Source organism: Stomoxys calcitrans, chromosome 3 (genome assembly GCF_963082655.1).
Source record: "Stomoxys calcitrans chromosome 3, idStoCalc2.1, whole genome shotgun sequence".
Classification (NCBI taxonomy): domain Eukaryota; kingdom Metazoa; phylum Arthropoda; class Insecta; order Diptera; family Muscidae; genus Stomoxys; species Stomoxys calcitrans.
In genome coordinates this window covers 185605071-185631662 of record NC_081554.1, presented here as the reverse complement: position 1 = coordinate 185631662, position 26592 = coordinate 185605071, and the positions used below count along the sequence as shown (strand labels likewise).

At 33.0% G+C, this 26592-nt stretch overlaps 1 protein-coding gene across 5 annotated transcripts in view; it reads right to left on the bottom strand.

Moving 5' to 3' along the window:
- The window catches only part of LOC106088406 (serine-rich adhesin for platelets), a 244646-nt gene that overhangs the window by 20425 nt on the left and 197629 nt on the right, over nt 1-26592 (bottom strand). For 2 of the 5 annotated variants that reach the window (XM_013253904.2, XM_013253901.2), the window contains exon 9: nt 17349-18674. In XM_013253904.2, coding sequence (XP_013109358.1) covers nt 17349-18674 — 1326 coding nt within the window. Of the gene's footprint in view, nt 1-1469; nt 2196-17348; nt 18675-26592 lie in introns of all 5 variants that reach the window. The other 3 variants (XM_013253906.2, XM_013253903.2, XM_013253905.2) reach the window with 3 other exon arrangements.

The window sequence follows — 26592 nt, the reverse complement described above, 5'->3', positions numbered from 1 at the left end:
GATAAAGTTAATAAATGTGTCAACACAAACATCGTATGGCTTTCTTATTTGAAAGTTTAAAATAAGAAACCACATACGTTATAAATATATGTGGCTCAGTTCATGCGATTGTATAATTGAAATGATGCACAATGGTATGAATAAAAAACATTAGGACAAAAATATGATTTTGAAATTTAGGCCTGGCACAATGGGATGAATTTAGCATATGTGTTTCAAAAAATCATAGCAAGATTTTCTTATTCGAAAATATGAAAAAAGAAACCAGATTTATGATAAAAATATGTGGCTAAGTTCAAATGATTTTATAACTTATGCGACACAGTGGGATAAAAAAAAATTAAGGCAAACGAAATTGTTTGTTATTATTTTGCAATCATTGGTAAAGAAAACCATTTTTTGTTTGCTATATAAAAATGACTATAGTGTTATTCTCAAAGTCATTTGAGGCACAGTGGCATGAGTATAAAAAATTTGAAAAAAGAATATTTGGTTGTGACATTAAAAGTGTCATTGAATTTTGAAACTATACTATGCACAGTGGGATGAGTTTGAACAATTGTTTTAAAAAATGCCATCATTGGTAAAGAAAAAAACACTTTTTGGTTGCTATATAAAAAACGACCATCATGTTATTCTCCAAGTCATATGAGGCACAGTGGCACGAGTATAAAAAATTAGAAAAACATTTTAATTTACTTTTTATTGTTTAGCGGATTATGAAAGCATAATGAAAAGTGTTGTTCAATCATATGATTTTGAAACTATACAATGCACAGTGGGACGAGTTTGAACGATTGTGTCAAAACAATCATAGCATGGCTTCCTTTCTCGTAAATATAGAATGAGAAACCACAGAAATAGTCATAAGTTCATATTATTTTATAATTCTCAAAACGCACAGTGGGATGATTGAAAAATAATTTAAAAATTACGTTGTTTATTCGATTTGTTGACAAAAATGAGCGTAGAAATCGCTTATGTATACGATTATATGTATCGGTCAGATACAATTATTTTAAAATTCATACAGCGCATAGTGGGCTAATTTCAAAAAATTAAGAATAAGAGTCATTACCTTGAGATTATTGAATTTAGCACTACATACGAACTTATATATAAGAGCGACATCAAAAATGGAAGTGTAGATATGACCTATTGGGGCACAAAAGGTCGATATTTTAAATAAAAAAGATCAAAATTTTCAATTTCTTAGAAAAAGGAGCATTCCAAATTATAAATGTTGACTATAATTTTCTACCGAACACTAAGAGTTTATGCGAAAAATGGTAACAACAAAAGACAAGGCTAAGGGACACAATATCAAGGACATTTTAAAGGATTTCCAAAGAAAATACTCTCTACTCTAGCAAAACAAAAATAATGCAATATGAAAAAAAGATTTTTGCTTTAGTTTTTCTTTTTGTTTTTTTGTGGGGTAGTGAGTTTTGATCGAATGCTTAACGCACATAGTAATGCTGGGACGTCGTATTAGATGAGATGTAGCACCAGCAGAAGAAAGCGGCGAAAGCGTAGCTGAATTATTGCCCATGACCCCCGAAATGCCAGTGGCGGCAACCATTTCCCCGGCGGCCATTAAAGAGGCTGCAGAAGGATTTGAACGCATACTACAGGCATCGGTGGGACTGGCGGCCAAAGAACTTAAAGCTGCATCACCCAAACGAGGGCTATTCCCACCGCTATTGCTATTAAAGATGGGCAGACTATTGCCACCGCCAGCCGTGGAAGCAGTGGCAATGGAAGAGCAGCCAAAACCTACTCCACCACCACCGCCTATACCACTGGCAGGTGAACCTACTAACGATTGTTGTTGTAGTTGTTGCGAGGACTGCTGCTGTTGCTGTGCTAAAGATGCGGACGATGATGTGGAGGCCATGCCCCCACCATAGCCATCCACTGTATCCACTCCTGCTGCTGCTTGAAAGGTTATGACATTATTGCTACTGCTACTACTACTCTGACTGCCATTCGATGATGATGAAGATGAGTGGGTGGACTTGATGCTGCACAAAGTGCCATAGGGAGAGCTGGAAGCCAAATGGACATTATTGTTAATGGACGCTGAGGCTGCAGCATTGGCAGCTGCAGCTGCTGTTACAGCACTCGAGGCAATTGACGAAATTTGGCGATTACTACCATCCAAAAGGCGCCGGGGTACACCACTAAAACTACGACTGTGGGCGCAGGTGAAGTCGTGGGGTGGTTTAATGCGATGACGTCATAACGGGGCGTTTGATGTGGTTGTTGTTTTAGGGTTTTTCGTTTACAATTAAAATCCATTATGAAGCATAGTAGTTTATTTTAGTTTTGTTAAAAGCATTTAAGATTTGTTTTGGGTTTTGTTTTCCATGAGGGGAAGAAGGATAAGAAAGAAAAATATAGGAGATGACATAAAAAATGCAAATGATATAACATCACATTGACTTAGGAGAATATGAGAGTTTTTTTTTACAGAAAATAAACTTGGAAAAAGGACAAGAGAGAGACAACTAAACAAAACCCAAGAAGGTGGTATGGAAAAATAAAAAAAAAATTAATAAAAGATCTTACGTCAAAATTTGATATTTCTTATAAAAAAAATTAAGAAAAAAATTTTATAATGTATGAAAAAATTTAAAAAAATCCTATAATTCAAATACAAAAGTTCCTTTAAGAAAAAAAAGATTATTATAATAAAACTTGGAAATTTCTTATAAAATGAAGACTAACTCTTTCTTAAAAATTCCAAAAAAATAAAAACAATCCTTTATAGAAGCCCTTTTTAAATATTTTCAAACAATTTTTGCCATTTTCTTAAAATGTTTAATTTTTTTATTTTTACCAGAAAAATTTTAAGGGTTTATGTCTCTTCCTTACAGAAATAAAACCAATGAAGCCTTAATTTTTTTTATTTTCAAAAAATCTAAATATGAAGCCCTAAAAGCATATAAAACGAAAAAAGAGAAAATCCATAACTTGTTTTAAACAGTTTATATAACCCTGATAAGCAATTCGAAAAAAAAAAAATATTTTATATGTATAATAGTTTCTTTAATACTTAAAAATCTTTTTTATTATAAAAAAAAAAAAATAATAAACAAGAAAAAAAAAAAGTTAAGTTCGGCCAGGCCGAATTTTGGATACCCACCACCTCGGATATGGGTCCGGTGAAAAATTCATACCTTATGCCCCAATGCAGCTATATCGAAATATGTTCCGATTTGGACCAAATACCAATAAGTACAAGTCATTGTTCAATTGTGTATAACAAAACATTGATCTTTTAAGTAGCTATATCTAAAAATAAACCGATCTGAACCATATACGACTCGGATATCGAAAAGCCTAACATAAGTCACTGTGTCAAATTTCAGTGAAATCGGATTATAAACGCGTCTTTTATGGGGCCAAGACTTTAAATCGAGATATCGGTCTATATGGCAGCTATATCCAAATCGAGACCGATTTGGGCCAAGCTGCAGAAAAATGTCGAAGAGCCTAACACAACTCACTGTCCCAAATTTTGGCGAACTCGGACAATAAATGCGTCTTTTATGGACACAAAGACTTAAATCGAGAGATCGGTCTATATGACAGCTATATCCAAATCTGGACCGATCTGAGCCAAATTGAAGAAGGATATCGAAGAGCCTAACACGACTCACTGTCCCAAATTTCAGCGAAATCATACAATAAATGCGACTTTTATGGCCCAAAAACCTTTAGTCGAGAGATCGGTCTATAAGGCCGCTATATCCCAAATTTCAGCAAAATCGGATAATAAATGTGGCTTTTATGGACCCAAAGCCTTAAATCGAGAGATCGGTCTATATGGAAGCTATTTTCAAATATGGACCGATGTGGGCCAAATTAAGGAGAACGTCCAAGGTACTAACTCAACCCACTGTTCCAAATTTCGGCGACATCGGACAATAAATGCGCCTTTTATGGGCCCAAAACCTTAAATCGAGAGATCGGTCTATATGGCAGCTATATTCAAATCTGGACCGATCTGGGCCAAATTAAGGAACGATGTCGAAGGTCCTAACATAACACACTGTCCCAAATTTCGGCGACATCGAATAATAAATGCGCCTTTTATGGGCTCAAAACCTTAAATCGAGAGATCGGTCTATATGGCAGCTACATCCAAATCTGAATATCGAAATCTGTGCCATATCAAGGAAGTATGTCGAGCGGCTTAACATAACACACTATCCCAAATTTCGGCAACATCGGACAATAAGTTTCAATATCTCTATTTTTCAAGACTGTAGCACAATTTCAACGGACAGACGGGCGGACATGGCAAGATCGTCTTAGATTTTTACGCTGATCAAGAATATATTGGGTTGCCCAAAAAGTAATTGGGGATTTTTCATATAGTCGGCGCTAACAAATTTTTTCACAGCTTGTGACTCTGTAATTGCATTCTTTCTTCTGTCAGCTGTTACTTTTAGCTTGCTTTAGAAAAAAAGTATATTTGATTAAAGTTCATTCCAAGTTTTATTAAAAATGCATTTATTTTCTTTTAAAAAATCCGCAATTACTTTTTGGGCAACCCAATATATACTTTATAGGGTCGGAAATGGATATTTCGATGTGTTGCAAACGGAATGACAAAATGAATATACCCCCATCCTTCGGTGCTGGGTTTTAAAAATTATATATTGGAGCTATATCTAAATCTGAACCGATTTCGAGCAAACTTCTCAGATATTGTGGTAGTCGTCGAGCAAGGCATTGTACAAAATATTGGGAAGATTGGTCAATAAATGCGCTTGCAATGGCTTTAAAAGTGCAAATCGGGCTATATATATAAGAGCTATATTTAAATCTTAACCGATTTCTATGAAATTCACCAATAATGTCAGGAGTCATAAGAACATCCTTCCTACCAAATGTGGAGAGAATCGGTTAATAAATGACCATTTTATTGCAATATTACTGCAAATCGGACGAACATATATATGGGAGCTATATACAAATCTGATCCGATTTGTTCCAATTTCAATAGACTTCGTCTTTAAGCTGAAAAACATATCTATACCAAATTTGAAGACGATCGGATCGGATGAAAAAAAAAATACCACATTAGTGGTGTAGGGTATAAAAATTTATATGTTAAAAACATATTTTTTTAATATTTTAAAAATTAAAAAAAAAAATTAATGTTAAATATTTAAAAATGGCTTTTTAAATAAAAATTACTTTAAAAATTTTTTTATATATATTTGAAAATATTTAAAAGTAATTTTTATTTTTTTTTGTTTTTTTAAATATTAAACTTTCTTTAGTTTTCAGTATTTAAAATTTAAAAAAAATATTTTTTTTTAAAACATAAAAAAATATTTTTGCTTATTTAATATTAAAAAAATATTTTCTTTTAAATTTGTTTAACTTTATATATTTACATAATTTTTTATATATCCAAAATTAAAAAAAAAATATTTTTTTAATATATAATTTTTTTAATGTTATAAAATATAAACAAAAATATATTTTAAATATTAAAAAAAAATATATTTTTTTAAATTAAAAAAAAAAAATATATATATTAAAACGATAATAATAAAAAAAATTATATTAAAAATTCATTTTTTTCAAACTATTAAAAAAAAAATTTTAGATCTTAAAAAAAAATTCTAATTGTTTAAAATAAATTTCTTTAAATACTAAAAAAAAAATATTTTAAATATAAAAAAAATATTTTAAATAATAAAAAAAAATATTTTAAATATTAAAACGATAATAATAAAACAAATTTTTTTTTAAGTATTAAAAAATTATATATACCGAAATATTAATTTTTTTTAGATATTAAAAAAACTTTCTAGTTTTTTAAATTATTAAAAAAAATAAATGCTTAAAAAATAAAAATAGTTTCTTATTATTTAAAGAATTGTGTTTAAATAAAAAAAAAAATTAAAAATATTAAAAAAAAAATTAATTTTAAAAAATAATTTTTAAATATTAATTTTAATAAAAAAATTTATATATTTTTTATTAAAATATTATATACAAAAATTAATTGCAAGAATATTCACGAATATTTTTAAGAAGTAAAAAAAATATTCTTTTTGCGACATTTAAAGTGTTTGTGTTGGTAATTTGTGTATAGTGTGAGATAAACATTGAATTAAGTTTTTGTACAAGGTGGTGTGTAATATCAGAGATTCATATAGACAGCAAGTTCTATATAATGAAAACATTGATAAAGAAAAATGTATGTATAACATTTTGAGTATTTTCTTAAGTTTCCTTAAATATAAAAAAAATAAATTTTGTTTTAAAACCCAATTTTCCCCCTTTTTGAAAAGAAAAGACAGACAAACACAACATTCAAAAAAAATATATTTTTAATTTCCCTTTGATCCCTTCGAACAAATTCCTGAGGTAGATTTTGTGTCTATGCCGCCCGGCTGTAACCTTACGAAAATATAATAATGCAGCAGAAGCCGACGGGTTGCCAGCTAAGTTAATTGTGTGTATAATAGCAATTATTCAACTAAAATGCAACAATGCAGCAGCAGGCGATGGATTGCCCGCTAAACTATCTAAGAACGTACGCTAAATGCTGATGAGTTATATGCATCAGCTAGTCTGCGCAATCTGGCTATAAAAACGATTAGGAAATGATTAAAAACTCAGCATATTGCCACGAAAACAAGAAAGGAAACAAAAAACGACTTCAGCTCAGTAACCATACAAGTCAATGATAATACCCACGTTGTTATATAGTTCCGAAGCATGGGTACTTGCGAAAGCAGACTAGACAGTAAGTACATGACTCTTTGAGAAAAAAACTTCTTTAAAAGCAAATACGTAAATATTAAGTCAGCGACTTTTAAAGGCTTTAAGTTGCTTAACTTAAATAATGTTTTCACTTAAATATTAAATTTAAACCGATAACAAGACTATGAAGGACTTATTTTGCACTTTAATTTAAAAAGAAAAGAAAAACAATGTTAACAAAAATATCGAGGGTGGGGCCAGAACAACGTAAACTAAATATTCGTTGCATGCACCGAAGTATGCTTGTCATCAGTGCCCTGATCTAATCTGGGTCACTATAAAGAAAACTAGAAAAAAACGAAATTTTTTACCCCAGTTTTAAATCAAGTGCAGCTAAAATATAAATCACAAGAAATATGCATGTGTGTGTGCAAGCATGTAAAGATGTTTAAGGACTTCATACTCTTGTTGTTGTTGTTCTTCAACAATGAAAAAAATTTCAACTGCAATAAATCTATTTGGCTTAACTCCCCATGACTACGACGTTGTGTCTACTACTATCTATAAAACAATGAAAAACTGTCTATGTACGTTATTTTTTCTCCTTTTTGTGTTGCCTTATCCTTAGGAAGGACATTGACGACATTTTTGTTTTAACCCATGAATGAATGCTAAAACATGAAGACAGATGAGACAATACTTGAACCATTGAAGCGTTGAGTCGCAGTCGCAGCGAATACTGCAACATTGAAAAAGGACAACATGTCATTGCTGTTGCTTGTCATTGTTGTCAAGTCCAAGTGAATATAATGGAAGGCAGTGGAGAAGAGTTTACTTGTTCCCCCCTCAAATGTCTCAAAAAGACCTTAACCGAGATAAAAATCAAATTAGAAGAAAAAAAAACCCAAAATTTCCTTTTTGGTCAAAAAGGGTATTGAAAAGAGACAGAAAAGTCAACGTTTGACCACTAAATTTTTTTTTATGGAGGAAAAAATACTTAAAAGGGGTTGAAAGTTTATAATAAATTGATTGTTTTTAAATATTTCTTAGAGAAAGAAAAATGCCAAGTTTGTAAAGCAATGTCCCTAACAAGGCTAGCTACTGTACCCTATACCTTGAGAAAGGTATACCTTGATAGCTTTAGTATTCCTTTCATTGGGGAAGGGTATTTATGGTACCCTTTCTCCAGGGGCAGACTTTAAGAAGCTTAAGTACTATTTCTTTGGAAAAGGATAGTTTTAGTATCCTTTCCCTTGGATTTTATTAACACTTAGGAAATTGTGGTCTTAGTCCCCTTCCCTAGGGAAATGGTATTTTAGTAAGCTTTTGGAAGGGGGATAGTTAAAAAAAATTACTTGATAAATTACTTACCATTTTACTTGGTAAAGGGTAGTTTTAGTACCCTTTTACGTAGTAAACGATAGTTTCCGTACCCTTTTACTCAATAACGAGTAGTTTTAGTACTTAGTAAAGGGAAATTTTGAGAACACTTTTTTAGTAAAGGGTAGTTTTAGTACCCTTTTACTTAGTTAGGGGTAGTTTTAGTACCCTTTTACTTAGTTAGGGGTAGTTTTAGTACCCTTTTACCGGGTAAATGATAGTTTGGGAACCCTTTTATTTGGTAAAGGGTAACTTTAAGACCCTTTTACTTGGTAGTTTTAGTACCCTTTTACTAAGTTCGGGGTATTTTTAGTACCCTTTTACCGGGTAAATGATAGTTTGGGTACCCTTTTATTTGGTAAAGGGTATCTTTAAGACCCCTTTACTTGGTAATGGGTAGTTTTATTATCCTTTTACCTGATAATGGGTAGTTTTAGTACTCTTTTACTTAGTACCTTGTACTAGTACCTTTATAACCTAGAACTGGTACCTTTATCTCTTAAAAAAAGGGTAGTTTCAGCCCCATTTCCCTTGAAAAAGGTAAATTTTCTTACCCTTCTTCTTGGGAAAGGGTAGTTTAAGTACCCTTCTCCTTGGAAAAGGATAGTTTTAGTACCATTTCCATAGGTAAAGTGTAGTTTTAGTACGGTTTTTCTTGGGAAAGGGTAGGTTTAGTACTCCTCCCTTGGGAAAGGGTAGTTATAGTACCCTTTCCCTTGTGAAAAGGTAATTCTTTCCTTTAAAACGGGTAATTTTAGTACTCCTTTCCTTGGAAACGCGTAATTTTAGTACTTCTTTTCTTTGAATACGTTTAGTACACTTTCCTTTGGAAAAGGTCAGTTTTAGTAAACTTCTCTTGGGAGGGTAGTTTTAGTACCCTTTCCCTTGAGAAAGGATAGTTTTAATACCCGATTTCTTGGGAAAGGGTAGTTTTAGTACTCTTCTCCTTGCGAAAGGGTAGTTTTAGAACATTTCTTCTTGGGAAAGGTTAATTTTAGTACCTTTGCATTGGGAAAGTGAAGTTTAAGAACCCTTACCCCTAAGTACCCCTGGGAAAAGACATTTTTAAGGACTCTTTTCCTTGGGAAGGTGTAGCTCTAGCTCTCTTTGCCTTGGAAAAGTAAAGTGTTAGTACCCTCCTCTGGAAAAGGGTAGTTTTAGTACTCTTTCTCTTGGGAGAGGGTAGTTTTAATACCCTTTCACTTGAGAAAGGATACTTTTAGTACCCTTTGTGGTGGGAAGTACCCTTTCCTTTGGAAGACAATAGTTTTAGTACCCTTTTCCCCAGGAAAGGGTAGCTTTAGTATAATTTTCCGTAGGAAAGGGTGGCTTTAGTACCCTTTTCCCTGGGAAAGGATAGTTGTAGTACCCTTTCCCTTGGTAAAGGGCAACTTAAGTACCATTTCCCTTGGGAAATGGCAATTTAAATACCTTTTCCCTTGAGAAAGGGCATTTTAAGCATACATTTTCATGGAAAAGGGTAGTGTTAGTACACTTTCCCTCGGAAAAGGGTAGTTTTCATATTTTTCTCTTGGGAAAGGGTGGTTTTAGTAACCTTTCTCTTGAGAAAGGCTAATCTTAGTACCCTTTCTCTTGGGAAAGGGTAGTTTTAGTACCCCTTCCTTTGGAAAAGGACAGTTTAAGTACCCTTTTTCCTAGGAAAGGGTAGTTTTAGGGTACTAAATAAGGAAAAGGATAGTTTTAGTACTCTTTTCCCTACGAAAGGATAGTTTTAGTACCCTTTTCCCTGGGAAAGGGCAGTTTTAGCACCTTTTCCCTTGCAAAAGGGCAATTAAAGTTCCCTTTCCCTTGCGAAAGGGCAATTTAAGTACCCTTTTCCTTGGAAAGGAATAGTGTTAGTATGTTTCTCTTGCGAGAGGTTAGTTTTAGCACGCTTTTCCTTGAGAAAGAGTAGTTTTAGTACACTTTCTCTTGAAAAAGGATATTTGTTATACCCTTTATCTTGGGAAAGGGTAGTTTTAGTACCCTGATTTTTGGGGAAAGGTATTTTTAGTACCCTTTTCCTTTGGGAAAGGGTAGTTTTAGCACCTTTCTTCTTGGAAAAGTGTAATTTTAGTACCTTTGCCTGGGGAAAGCGTTGTTTTAGTACCCTTTACCTTGGAGAAGAATAATGTTAGTACCCTTTTTCTCTAGGAAAAGGCATTTTTAGGAACATTTTCCTTGGAAAGATGTAGTTTTAGTACCCTTTCTCTTGGGAAAGGGTAGTTATGGTACCATTTCTCTTTAAATGGGTAGTTTTAGTATCCTTTTTCTTGGGAAAGGGTAGCTTTCGTACCTTTCTTTTTGGGAAAGGGTAGTTTGAGTACCCTTTTCTTTGGAAAAGGATAGTTTTAGTACCCTTTTCCCTACGAAAGGGTAGTTTTAGCACCTTTTTCTTAGGAAAGATTCGTTTTAGTACCCTTTTCTCAGGGAAAGGGTAATTTTAGTACCCTTTACCATGGGAAAGGACATTTTAAATACACTTTGCTATTGGAAAGGGTAATTTAAGTACCCTTTCCATTAGGAAAGGAAAATTTATGTACCCTTTTCCTTGGAAACGAGTAGTATTAGAACCCTTTCACTTAGCAAAGGGTAGTTTTAATATTTTTCTCTTGAAGAGGGAAGTTTTAGTAACCTTTTTCTAGAGAAAGGGTAGTTTTATTTCCCTTTCCCTTGAGAAAGGGTAGTTTTAGCACCCTTTCCCTTGAGAAAGGGTAGCTTTAGTACCCTTTCCCTTAAGAAAGGGTAGTTTTAGTACCCTTTCCCTTGAGAAAGGGTAGTTTTAGTATCCTTTCTTTGGGAAAGGGTAGTTTTAGTATCCTTTCTTTCTTTTCCCCCCCTTAGGAAAGTCTAGTTTTAGTACCCTTTTCCCAGGGAAAATGTATTTTTAGTACCCCTCTCCTGGGGAAAGGGTAGTTTTACTACCCTTTCCTTTGGTAAATGGCAATTTAAGTACCCGTGGGCAAAGGCAATTTAAATACCTTTTCCTTGGAGAGGGTAGCTTTTGTATTTTTCTCTTGGGAGAGAGTAGTTTAAGTAACTTTTCCCTTGATAAACGGTAGTTTTAGTGCCCTTTCTCTTGGAAAAGTTTAATTTTAGTACGCTTTATCTTAGCAAAGGGCAATTTTGGTACCCTCTCATTTGGGGAAAGGTAAATTAATTACCCTTTCCCTTGGGAAAGTGTCCTTCTTATTGGGAAGGGTTAGTTTTTGTGATTTCTTCTTTTGAGAAAAGTTAGTTTTAATTCCCCTTTTCCCTGGGAAAGGGTAGTTTTAGTACCCTTTTCTTTGAGAAAGGGTAGTTTTAGTATCTTTTTCCTTGGGAAAGTGTAGTTTTGGTACCCTTTTCCTGGGGAAAGTGTAGTTTTACAACCTTTTCCCTTGGAAAAGGAGACTTTTACTAACTTTCCCTTAGAAGAGGGTAGTTTTAGTACCTTTCCCTTGGAAGAGGGTAGTTTTAATACCCTGTTCCCAAAAAAAGGTTAATTGGTTTTCAAACCAACAACTTAAGTTCTATATGTAGGTACTGGATATGAAACCATGCTGGTATTTTTCCCCGTCTTCAAAGACTTTTGTTGAATATCAGTAATTTTTGTTTTTGTCTTCAATATTTCCATTTCCCTAAGGGGGCGATTGACAACCAAATTTAAGCTTTCATTACATTACAATACGGTCATATTGATTGATGTTCATGTCTTTGCTCGGTTACACGACAAGATTTCAAAAATTCATTGTAATTATAATGCCGCATTACAAATACAAAATGAAACATCATTGAAACATTGCAAAATTGTAAGATACTTGTATTTTGTAGCAATGGGTATGACAGCATCATTACAAAATCATTCATTAGTATATCCTTTTTTGGGTTTGGTTGCTTTTTTATGGGTTTAAGTCTTTGTGTATGTGTACACAATAGCAGCGACGTATATTGTCAATGTAGTAGGTATTTTAAAAGAAGAAATGCTATACGACAACCGAAGGACATTCAATCACCGTTGGCGTACAACTCATTCAAGGTATGCAAATTGTGAGAGGAGACAAAAAAAAAATACACAAAATAAATTGATTTTTTCATTGCCATTTACAGAGCAGGGACCACAAAAAAAGGATGAAAATGGAAATATAAAAAATTGTTGGTATAGACTATTAATACTTTCTTTGTATTGTAATATTAAAATGGAATAATGGATTTTAAATTAAAAGAGACACCGTTTTGTTCAGATTGGATTTGTTTTAAGAATTTATTATTGATACTTTCAAAAGCCATTCAAATTACTTTCTGAGTCTAGACAGCTAGTAGATAAAGCAGTTATTGACCTTAAAGTAATAAAAAAATTTATTTATTGCTTGAAAAAGTTTACATTGTAGCAGATTTTGTGCTGCATGCAAAAATTATTAGCAATCATACGCAATGGGTACCTTGTTCATGTAAGCCCCTGCGTATGGTTTATCAACTATTATGGAATATTGAAAATCATACGCAACAGGGGTTGAATAGTCATTCATAAGTAAACTTTTGGAATCATGAAAATAGTGCTTAAGAACCCCTACAAAAAACCATATTTGATTCACAAAATCCTCTAAATCCGTGCAAAAAACCTTTTTCCCTGTCCAGGGTTTGAGGATTCTTCGACTAAAACATTGGAAATTTGCCCATGAACATTCCATAGAGGAAAAACAATATTATATTTAATTGTTGTCGTAGAGACACTGATGATGCAGAGATTAGAGGACATTCCGATGCGGCGGCAGTCACCAATAAACCTTTATAATTCCTCAAACTTCCTTTTGAAGGTTCTAAAAGTGAAATTGCAAGAGTTTTCAGATATTGTACAGTGGTCCAAAATCTTTATAATTCCTCGAAATTCTTTTTGAAGATTTTAAAAGCGAAATTGCAAGAGTTTGCAGACATTGTACAGTGGTCTTAAATGTAAAATTATTCCCCAAGAATGACGATTATTACAACAAAACATTTAATATAAAATGAACTTAAAATTAAGTGAACTGGAGCGAATTCAAATGCGCTCTTCATGAGAAAATAAGGGCACATATCTTGAAAGACTAGTAAGTTGTTGAACAACAATACATATGTTTTTTTTTATTATTTTTTTTTTATTTTAAAAAATTAACCCTACTATAAAATAAAATTAAAATCTTTTTAAACTACTAACCACTCTAAATTTAAAAAAAAAACTTTAATTTTTAGTTCACCAACGCCCTGTGATTTTGGATTTACAAAACTGTCACCAATTTTATTTGAGATACCATCTCCAATAATGATTTTGTGAAATGCGACAAAAATTTAATTATCTTCAAAAAAAAAATTAGTTTTACCTTCTGAGACTAGGTGCAATTTTTATAAACTATGAACTTTTTGAGTAGTGGAAAAGAATTATTTTAAATAAAAATTCTACATTAAAATTAAGAGATAGGAGAAATTATGTAGGTAAGTGTTAATTTTTTCCAAAACTAGCTATGTGATATTAAAATAATAGGTAATTATCTAAATAATCTTGAATATCAAATCTAAATAGTGGCAAACGTATCGTGACGTCTTGATATTAAGACCATAATGTGGTTAATATATCGTGGTATCTTGATTTATAGACTGAACAGTGACGAACGTATCGTGATAACTTGATACAAGCCCTAAATAGTGATAAAACGTAACATTACGCCTTCGTATTATGATTTAAGGCCGGTACTATGTTCGTGATTCACAGATGAAAACCCATATTTTCTGCGATTACTATTTTGAAACTTTTCAAAATATCAATGAGAACAATATACTTTAATTAAAATTTTTCCATTAATAATGAGAAAATGTCCATTTAAATGATATTAGCAAGTTTTTTTGCTTTAAAATCTATATCTAAAAAAGAGAAGTTTGCCCCTGTTCCTTAATGGTATGTTCATCGGCAAATTTGTATTCTGCATAGTGACGTCCTGCTTTAAAGCCGAATTAGTGACAAACGTATGGTGACGTCTTAATAGTGAAAAACGCCTAAATAGGGAAAAACTTATTGTTACGTCTTGATTATATAGCCTAAATAGTGCCAAAGGAATCGTGACAAGAGTAGTGGCTACTCCAGATCGCGATACAGGTAATGCGTCACTGTATTTGAGAAAAATGTGTTCCCTGTCCTAATAGATAATAATTTACGTTACGTATATCACTACGTAATTTGGTAGCATAGGTTTACTTTTGGTAACTGTAGTATGTATGAGGGTCCACATTGAAACATTTTTGTTGGGTATGAATGTTACGATACTTCGGCCACTAATTAGGCAATAAATCACAGAGAACGTCCAATTAGTGGCCATAGGTCACCCAATTTGGTTTTTAACAAGCGGCTTTATCTTTCAGCATTTTGCATGGTGACGTCCTGCTTTAAAGCCTAATTAGTGGCAAACATATCGTGACGTCTTGATATGAGACTAAATAGCGACAACACATACCGTGACGTGTTAATATAAAGCCTAAATAGTGAAACACGTTTTGTAACGTCTTGATGATAAAGCCTAAACAGTGCCAAACGTATGCTATCGTATCGTGAAGAGACTAGAAACAGAACAGAGAACGATCAATTAGTAACTTAGGTCACGTCACCTAATGTGGTTTTAACAACCGGCTTTTTCTTTCAGCATTTTGCATAGTGACGTCCAACTTTAAAGCCTAATTAGTGGCAAACGTATCATAACGTCTTGATATGAGACGATATAGCGACAAAACATGCCGTGTCGTCTTAATATAAAGCCTACATAGTGAAAACGTTTTGTAACATCTTGATTATAAAGCCTAAATAGGTCAAACATTTCGTATTGTGACGATATTAGAAACTAGTCGAAATAGCGATACAGGTAGCGCGTCAATGTAATTAACAAAAAATATTTTACTTATCTTTGTAGATAATAATCTACGTTACGTATGTCACTAATTATGCTATCCAACTCTGCGATGAGAGCCCAAAGTAATTTGGCAGCATAGGTTGACTTTTGGTAACTGTAGTTCGTAGGAGGATTTCGTTGGGAAATTTTTATTTGGGTATGAATAAGTTTATATAACGTTACGGTATTTCGGCCATTAATTAGACGATACATTACCGAGAACGACCAATTTGTAGCTATCTGTCACCTTATGTGGTTTTACCAATTGGCTTTATCATTCACCCTTTGCTTTATGATTTATTACGTTACGACACTTTAACTATTAATAAAGCTAAGAATTACGTCCATAATGATAACGTTCAATTAGTGGGGACAAGTTACTTAATATTAGTAGTAAAATTGTTGAGTACTTTCGTTACGGTTTTGTCTTTAAGTAACTCATCAAGGACTGAGACTTTACAATTGGTGGCAACGATTGGCACTATTGGCTTTACACGGTTGCACGTTACAAAGGAATTAATGTCCACAAATATATTGCCCAATTAGTGGCGACGTGTCACTTAATATTATTTTAATTGTATGCTTTGTTGGAGTTTTGACTTTTTATTTAAAGTCATTAATTATTGTTAACGTTACGACACGTTGGCAATAATCAGGCAAGCTTTCATCAGAAAAAACAATCTTCAAAGTAGAAATCTAAATCAGCAATGATTTATCAGTTCAAGAAAATGGGGAAGTTGATCTTTTACAATATTGTGTTTTGTTACGTAACGTTTGGTTACGTTACGTGTGTGATTAATTATTGCAAGAAACTCTTGAACAAATCTTGAAACGCTTGAATTTCTTTTAACTGCTGATTTAAAAATTCTTTTGTTGGCTGCTGGCTTTTGGTTAGAAATTTATTTAGTTTTTTACGTTACGATACGTTGCTACTAATCAAATAAGCTTTCATTACGAAAATAAATATTCACGAATAGGAGGCGAAATTACCAATGACTAATTTATTCATGAAAATAAAAAATTTGGTTTTTTAAAATTTTTTTTTGTTACGTTACGTGTGTAACTAAATACTGTAAAGATTCCATAAATAAAAATCTGATAAAGGTATTTGATCACTTGAAATTCTTTGAACTATAGACTTGTAAAAGCATTTAAATTGTAGAAACCGCCATTTGCTGAAGAAAATACCACTAATGTTTTTTTAACGTTATGACACGTTCCCAATAATCAGATTATCAAAATAAACAAATCAAATGGTACCGACTGACTACTTTCTTCGCAACACGTGTTCGACTAATTATGATAGGTCACTTAAAACTGTTTAAATTTGTGGTATTAATAGGCTTTTTTAACAAACAATGTGCACCAACTATCACTTGCGTATTTACGTACGTTATCACTAATTAGTTTTCCTTTAAGAAATCATATTCTTGTCATAACATAATTTTCTATGTAGTGTGGTTTTGTTACTATAAGTAACCACTTATCAGTTCATCTTCCAGAAACCAGAGTCTAATCAAGGCATATCTTATATCCTACAGATTTTTCGAAGTGTATGTAGGAATATGTGTTGCCTCTTATTAAGTTATTTAAGATACGATACGTTACCATTGATTAGTTTTTCTTCTGGAAATCAGAATCTTAATATAGCATATTTTTCTATGTCAAAATGTGGTTTTGTTACGATACGTAACCACTAATCATGTTATCTTCCAAAAACCAGAGTCTAGTTAAGGCATATCTATGCTACAGATCTTTCTTAGTGTATGTAGGTGTATACGTGTTGCCTCTAGTTATTTCCCAAAAACCATTGATGTTTCTAAATCGAGAATGGCTATTTGTTACGTTACGGTGCCACTAACTAGATTTTTTTCAATGCATGTGTTGTTAAGTGTTACGATACGTTGCAATTAATTAGGCTAGTTTCCCAAAACCAGAGTCTAATCTTATAGCCTAAAGAGTGTTCTAAGTCTAAGTGTGGTTAAATGTGTCAAAAAAAGAAGGGGAGAGAGAAAGAGAGGTAGACAAAGAGACAGAGAACGCAACGAGGAAGACAATACAAAATTTTTAACATAACAAAAACACAAGAGAACGTAACTGTAAACGGACAAACAAACAAGGATTAGGTGATAAGGAGGAGTGCCGAGTAAATTTAGGGTTTTAGCTAGAAGTTTGCTCAACGCAACAAAGCCTTAGACCTAAGGTACATAGGTAGGGGTAGGGTACTTTAAAGCATCATGGTTCGACTCTCATATTAATGGACATGGTTTGATTCGTGTTTTTTTCTTTGCGCATTTTTTGAGACATAAACAATCTACGTAACGTTAAATGTTCTCTACGAACCTCATTAACTCGTAAACACCAGCGGCAGCACTGTGATTGGTGTTCGTGGGTCGGCTCTCCGCTTCGGTCGGCAGATCGGTTGGCATATATTGAGGGAGACCAAATGATTGTCGAAAGGGCGTTGAACTTTTCATTAAAGTACGACGATAGGCTCTCTCGAACGGGGTGCGTGACATAAACGAACCATCCGCGGAGATCATCATTTTACCCAAACGATCATGGGTATTCAGTTCGGTGAGAGAGGTGTGAGATTGATGATTCTGAGGTGTGCCACCTCCATCAACACAATCATAGTTGAGCAGGCGGGCCGCTGCATAGCCAGGCAAGGCAGCCTTCTCCGCCGATTGTGTCATCTGCGGGAAATTGGGTTTGCGACCGGAAGTAGGCGTAAGAAAGGGATCCGGCTCTATGCGCTCCGTTACCACATCGGGTATGGTGCCCATGGAACGCATTTTCTGTATGGGAAAATGTATGACGGCTGGGGTGACCTGAGGCGAAGGGCTCTCATTTTCATTTCCTATAAATTTGGCATTGCCCACTTTGGTATGTTTGAGATAGAGTTTTCCCGAATTTGTCGAGGAACACGAGCCTTTGCGATGATACAAATTAAAGCGATACTTCTCCTCCAGACGCTGTTCACGTATCTGCTGAAACTCCGCCCGCACTTGCTCCTCCGAATAGTCATCCATGCACAGATTATTCAAAGACTTCATTTTGGGCATTTGCAGACCTTCCCTTTCGGCCAAGAGCTTAAGGCGTCGCGGCGAGTTGCGATCCAATTCCTGGGAGGCTTTGTGAAATTCCATTTCCAATATGGAAAGATTCTCCATCGATTTGATTTTGGCAACTCGTGGCGTATGAAAATTCTCATCCAGCCCTGAATCATCGGCCGTCTCACTTTCGCTGTCTCCCACACCCCTTTCATTGAGATCGGAATCGCGGGAGCCATATTGGCTATTGCTATTTACACTACGATACGTGGGCGAGGGGGTATTCAGATAATTCATACTATACACCGAATTGGCGGATAGGGGAGGCGGTGAGGGCATTTCATTGAGGGGCGTGCGAAAATCCTCTAAGGCATAATCATCGCGTACCGAACAATTGGGCGTCTGAAAGGCCAACTCGTCCTGCTCGTCGAGATTTATCACATGCAGAGCCGAACCGGCGCCATGATTACATCCAGCATCGGGTGGTGCCTGCAGGTAGCCCAAGCTAGCGGGTGCGGGATTGTGATGATATTTCAGATTGGGTATGTGCAACCTCATGGCATTCATAGCTCTCTGATTGAGTCTATGCAGAAGAGAAACGGATTTGATGAATCTACTTTGTTCGTGTAGTATATGGATTTACAAGTTTTTGGATTTACAAGTTTTTTTTGTTGTTTTTGTACCATTACCACATGTGGAAGGGGTTTTACATTATTCGGATGGATTTAGGAGTTGGAGAGTGGTGGTGGTGGTGTTGTCGGTATTGTTTTGATATTTCAAAAACACAAATAATAGTTGTCACAAATTTATAAACATAAAAAAAGTAAAATGTAAAAAACATAAAAAAATAATTAAAATCAAAATAAAATTATTTAAATAAATTTACAAAATACAATACTCTTAAAACATTTTTTTAAATACATTGAAAGGGGGTAAAAGGGAGGGTTAAAACCAGCTACCCAGAAGATGGTTAATTAACCAGAGAAGAAAAAAAAGTTGTTTGTTAACCAAAATCCCATAACCACACGTAAAAGTTTATAGGCATACTCGTATTAGTGAATATGTCATTACTCACACATACATAGAGGAGCATAAATAAACCCTACATTTATTTTTATAATTTTTTAACTATTATTTAACCTTTTATGATATTTAATAGATGATCCATAGCAGTTTTTTAATTTTTTTTCTTGACGTTCACAATTGATAAAAAAAAAATTAGAAAATAATTTTAAATTTATTATTTTTTTTTAATTCTTTGGACATTTTTAAGATTTTTTTTACTTATTTACATTTTTATGTATTATCTTATCTTTTTTGTATTTTTTTATATTTTTTTACCTTGAACTTTTAGGAGACTTTTTCATTTTATTCTTTGATTGAATTTTAAACGGTTTTTATATTTTTGTTTTAAATGCTTAAATGTTTTTCAATTGTTATAATTTAGTTTAGAAATTATTTTTTTTTTCTAAATATAAAAACCCCTATACTATAATCAGCCAAAAAAATCCTGAAGTAAAAAAAAATCAAATTAAAAAAAAAAATCCTCAAATATTTTACAAACATGGGAAATTTTTGGAAAAAACTTCTTTCATGGGTATATGAAAAAAAATGATTAGTTTTGATTTTCATAGTTTTCATTTTTAAAATATTTTTTTTTGGCTTGTTTTGAAATTATGTTTCAATTTTCATAAAAAATAAGTTTTTAATTGTTTTAAGTTTAGGCAAATTGTCTTATAATTTCCAAAAAATAAGTAAGTTCGGCTGGGCCGAAATTTGGATACCCACCACCTCGGGTATATATGTAAACCACCTTTTTTTCATAATTCGGTGAAAAATGCATAATTTATGCCTCCATAGCAGCTTTATCGAAATATGGTCCGATCGACATGGATATTGGGAGGTCTAATTAGTACAAGTCATTGTTCAATTTTGTAGAACAAAATATTGGTCTTTGTGGTAGCCATATCCAAATATAGACCGATCTGAACCATAAACTACACGGATGTCGAAAAGCCTAATATAAGTCATTGTGTCAAATTTCCGCGAAATTGGAATCGGGGCAAAAACTTTAAATCGAGAGATCGGTCTATATGGCAGCTATATCCAAATCTGGACCGATCAGGGCCAAATTGAAGAAGGATATTGACTGGCCTAATACAATTCACTGCCCCAAATTTCGGCGACAACAGACAATTAATGGGCCTTTTATGGGTCCAAGACCTTAAATCGAGAGATCGGTCTATATGGCAGCTATATCCAAATCTGAACCGATTTGGGCCAAATTGAACAAGGATGTCGAAGGGCCTAACATAGCTCACGGTCTCAAATTTCGGCGAGATCGGATAATAAATGCTACTTTTTTGGGTACAAAGCCATAAATCGAGAGATCGGTCTATATGGCAGCTATATCCAAATCTTGACCGATCTGGGCCAAATTGAAGAAGGATATCGTCTGGCCTAACACAACTCACTGTCCCAAATTTCAGCAAAATCGAATAATAAATGGGTTTTATGGGTCCAAAACCTTAAATCGAGAGATCGGTCTATATGGCAGCTACATCCAAATCTGAACCGATCTGGGCCAAATTGAAGAAGGATGTCGAAGGGCCTAACATAACTCATTGTCCCGAATTTTGGCAAAATTGGACAATAAATGGGTCTTTTATGGGCTCAAGACCTTAAATCGAGAGATCGGTCTATATAATAGCTATATCCAAATCCGGATAGACCAGGACCAATTTGAGAAAGGATGTCAAAGGGCCTAATACAACTCACTGCCCCAAATTTTGGCAAAATTGGACAATAAATGGGCCTTTTATGGGTCCAAGACCTTAAATCGAGAGATCGGTCTATATGGCAGCTATCTCCAAATCTGGACCAATATGGGCCAAATTGAAAGAGGATGTCGACTGCCCTAACACAACTCACTGTCCCAAATTTCGGGGAAATCGGACAATAAATGGGCCTTTTATGGGTCCAAGACCTTAAGTCGATCTCTCGACTTAAGGTCTTGGACTATAAATTGGACAATAAATGGGTCTTTTATGGGCTCAAGACCTTAAATCGAGAGATCGGTCTATATGATAGCTATATCCAAATCCGGATAGATCATTACCAATTTGAGGAAAGATGTCGAAGGGACTAACATAACTCATTGTCGGAAATTTCAGCAAAATCGAATAATAAATGTGGCTTTTACGGGCCAAAGACCCTAAATCGGGGGCTATATCAATATATAGTCTGATATAGTCCTCTTCGAACTTAACCTGCCTATGGTTAAGACTGTAAAGACTGTAGCATGATATCAACAGACAAGCGGACGGATGGGCGGACGGATGGGCGGACGGACATGGCTAGCTGGTCTTACATTTTTACGACTATCAAGAATTTATATACTTTATACACAGAAAAAAAAAACTTTTAGAAAAAGCCAACTGCCAAATTTGTATGCGAAATTATAAATTTTCAACGGATTTTAGCATAGAATCGAAGACATTATTGGTTGAAGTACGCAAGTAAGTCTTGACAGAGACTTGACAGACAAAATTATTGAATTTTTTTTTTTGACTTTCAACAAGTTCTTTAGTTGAGGTAGTTGTTAAAATACCATGTAGAGCACAAAACTCCCATGTCAATCAGGCCTTGCAAACACAGATTCGAGTCTTCCGGTCGGGCACACTTTCTAGTTTTCCGGTCGGCCACTTATTTTAGAAAATTCGGCATAAAAAATATGAATTTCGTATTTAGAAAAAAAAATTAGATGTGTTTTTACCTTCTCTTTTTAATTTAATTTATTGGGACACTTATTACTATGCAGCAGTACTTATAGATTTATTTCGTCATAAAGAAGATGATATCGACGGGCGTGCGTGCAAGACTACCATACATCAGATCATGAGTTCAATACTCTGCGGCACCAAAGTTATTAAAAGTTTTAAGGGTGGAGAGAGTGACACGAGTAAAATCCGAAAGCTACAGTAAAACGAACCAGACAAAGCAGCGCAAGCCGAAAAAAAGAAATAAAAACCCCACCACCCGAAGCAAAGCACTTGCGGCGGGTTGGTAAATTGTTTTTTGGTCTTGCTTATGGATATATAGTTGTTGTTATATGTTGGCTTGCAAAGATGGCCTTTCAAAATAAATTGTTGCAGGAAAATTAACAACTTTCGCAGTTGGTTTTTCGACCAAAGTTGTTGTTTTTCAAAATTATTGTTATCTGTGTAGGGGCGGAATTGAATATTTCGATGTGTTGCAAACGGAATGACAAAATTAACATACCTCCATCTTTCGGTGATGGGTATAAAAAATACATATAAAAATTACAAATATTGAAAAAAAAATATTTGTTTGGGAATTTTATAAAATTTAAAAAAAAAATCCCTGGTTTTTTTAGTTTAATCTTATTGGAGTTTTTGTCATTTATTTAGAAAAAATTTTCTTAATTTTTTGCAAAAAAATTTTCATTTTTTTAAATTTAATTAAAAAAACAAAAACTTTTAAAAATTAAAAAAATTTATTGTTGAGAAAATTTATAAAATTTTACTTAATTGAAAAATTCAAAATTTTTTTAAATTGAGATAAATTTTCACCAAAATATTAAAAAAAAAATTAAAAAACTCTAAAAAATTCGGATGTGTTGTTATTTGTTAGTTCAAAGAATTTTGGTTTTTTTAAAGTTTTTAGAATTTTTAAAAAAATTTAAATTTTCCAAGAAAAAAAATTTCCCAAAAATTTTGACATGCATCACATTCATCATTTCATCAGCCTATTTGATTATAACTCCACTACCATAACCAAAGCCATAACCAAACCAAATTTGATGGCCAGATTTCTTATACATGACACATTTTCACCGAAATCGTGACACAAATCCATTTTTTATGGGATTAAGAACCTAAATAGCGAGATAGTGCTCTAGGGCAGCTATATCTATATATGGTCCGATTTGGACCGTATTCTGACCGGATGACGGAAGGCCTTAAACAACTTATGGTTTCATATTTTAGTGAAATCGGGTAATAAATCCGTTTTTTTATGGGCTTAGGGCCCTAAATTGGCAGATTTGGGATCTTAAAATTTTCTAAGAAGGTTTTTGGGGAAATTTTTCAACAAAATTATTCAATTTACCTTATCAACTTTGTGTAAAAATTTCCATAAAATTTAAGTAAAATTTTCTTATCAATCTAATATGAATTCTACTGCTCAAATATACTAAAATCTGTTGTTTAAGAATTTTTCTCTTTGAAAAATGTTTTGAAGGGTTCTAATTTTAATTTTCTAAAATTTTTTTTGAGATTTAATTTTTGTTAAGATTTTTAATTTGATTTTTCTTAGAAAAATATTCCTTTATATTTCAGTTGTCTTAGGCAATATTGAGTTCCCAGAAATTCCTTTAATTTTTTAAATATTTTTATGGCTTTTTTAGTTTAAATTTTTTACATATGACCTAAAGTAAAAAAAGCCGAAAGTTTTTTTTGAAAAATTTTAACCTTTTTTTCGAATTTTTTTGCTTTAATTTTTAAAGAAAAATTTGAATTTATCTTTTTTTTTAAATGTATTTTTTTATTTATTTATAACAAACTAAAAAACTCCTTTTATTTTGCAACGAAAACTTTTTTCTTTTTTAAACTTTAAAATTTTTTTTCAACAATATTGTTTAAAAGAAATTTGAATAATTTCCAAATAAATCATCAAAGACAACAACGATTGACCTTTCCCTATATTGTTTAAGTAAAATTAATCTATTAATTATGTCTTTACCATAATCACTCACTAAAGTTTTATAAAATTCTTTCTCAAGAATAAAAAATGCAACTATTTTCTAGGCCCCCAACCCCTGCCAAATTCAAGGTTATACAGCATTCCCTGCTCCTCCCACACAATTATCAACAATTTTTCATTTATAAATCATTTTGTGTGAACAAAGATTTATGACACATCTATCTCTATACCCCCTTTGCCAAAGAAACAAAAACTAACAACAAAAAACAAATAACCAAAAGAAAATTATAACGTCATCATTGGCAGCATCAATGCCGCCTCAAAAAATAGTTTCGAGCAGTGGCTAAATAAAAAAAAAAAACAATTTTAAGGCGCCAAGAATTCGCTGGTAGTTTACCACCAACATTCTTTGATATTGCGATAAACGCATTATTTTTACACAGCATAATCAGAAGAAGAAACATTTATAGTGAAGCCACAGCTTGTATAAACAATTTTGATATGCAAAAAAAAAAAAAGAAAACAAGAAACGAAAATCCCATATAAAATGACCGAAAGAAAAACGGAAACTTTGTATTTTACATTTTTGGCAAAGAGCCAAAAATATATTAAAAAAAATTTAATGTGTATGCACACATTAAATAAAATGCAACTGAAAGGAATTTTGTAGTAAAAATTTTGTACAATAAAAAAATTGAAAAAATATGCGGCAGCTTTTGATATGCAGAAAAGTAGAGCGACCTTAAACTTTGCCATGAAAAAAAATTTATAAAAAAAAAATAAAAAAAAAAAATATATATAAAATAAAATATAAAAAATAATAACAGCAACAATTTAAATAAAATTCAAAAATAACATTTGATTAACGACCGCCTAAGTCATATTTGCTTTTTTTTCTAAATATCTCGCAAAATATTTCAACTTAAGGCTGAATTTGTGGATAGAAAATTTGAAGCACCATAACTTAAGTGCCGATATTAATAGGTTGTGGTCTACTGCACGGTCTTTCACAAATCCTGGCAGAAAGGATGACAGATCCCCAGTCACTTTTACCGACCTAGTATTGATAGTTCCGAATAGATAAGCTAGGTTATTCGCACGTCATTTAAGTATGAATCCCGATAACAATTATGTGACTAATCGCCCGAGGTGCTGGGCCCCGCGACAATTTTACCCTCTTGATAAGGAAATAGTATTTACCACGAGAAGTATAACTAACCAGGGTGACTTAAAATACTTATGCACCCTCCTTTTGTTTCCGACGTCGGAAAAAATTACCTTCTAGCTTCAGTAAATAAGACAATAGAGGTTGCACTGCTCCTCCTGAACCTTACTCGAAATTTCCAAGTGAGGAGCATCGGCATAAATGTTCTAAATTGCATAAAACTACAATTGCGCCAGGTTCCTTAAGCGTAAATTTATTGGGTATTTTGAGAGAGAGTTTGAGAGAATTCATCGAGAACGAAGTTACAAATGTCATCTGCAGCACAAAATCGTTGGGCCCAACGAAATTTCTACACCGAAGCAAAATAATGGATGCATCCTCTATATGCCACCTTCGGTGGAATAGCTATATATCGAAATATTCGATTGCAATCGATATCCGATTACAGCCGATACTTGATTACAACAGATATTCGGTTTCGTTAATCGGTATTACCATCGATATTTGTTAACAACCGATATTTGATTACAATCAATATTCGATAACAATTAATATTCGACAACAATTGATACTCGATTAAAGCGATACCCGATTACAATCGATATTCAATTACAATCGATATGAGATTATTGTAATAAAATAAGATTCCAATCGATTAAAATCGAATATCGTTTGCAATCACATCATTATAACCGAATTATATATAGCAATCGGTTGTAATCGAATATAAATTGTTATCGAATATCGATTTAATCGAATATCGATCAAATATCTATATATGATTATAATAAAATTAGATTGTAATCAATATTCGATTACAATCAATATATGGTTATAACGAATATCGATTATAATCGAATATCAATTATAATCGAATATCAATTATAAACGAATATTGATTATATTCATGTATGGATATTCGATAATAATAGAATATTGATTGAAATCATGTATCGATATTCGATTAAATTCAATTATAGTTATACAATATATTGATTGTAATCGAATATTGATTCTAATTTATTTTAGTATAATCATATATCGATAATCAATATTCCATGACAACCAATAAACGATAACAAATAATATTCGATTTCAATTGATTTTTTATTATAACCGATATTAATCTAATTTCATTAAACTCATACATCGATTGTAATCGAACATTGGTAATAAATTACTATCGATTGAATTTAAATATCGATTGTAATCGAATATCGATGTGATAAAATTATAATCATATCGATATTCGATTATAATCGATATTCGTTTAAATCGCTATTTAATTACAATCTGTGTTGGATTACAATTGACATTTGAATATAATCAAATTAGAATCTATACTCGATTACAATTAGCACTTGATTATAATCGGCATTCGAGTAGAACCCATATTTGGTAACAAACTATAATCGAATACAATTGATATGTGATTACAAAAGATATTGTTGTAGCCACATTTTTACGTGTAGGTGGCGATGCTTGTCAAGCTCCTGTAAGTGAGCAAGCCTGTTCCGGTCCAAAGGACCGATCGCCGCGGAAACAGGTTGGCCATTGGTTATTTAAAGGCGCCAATAACTCGCCTTGTCCTATCAAGCATCATAGGCACTCAGTTTTTGTGCAAGAGCCGTTGCCGCCCGGCCTC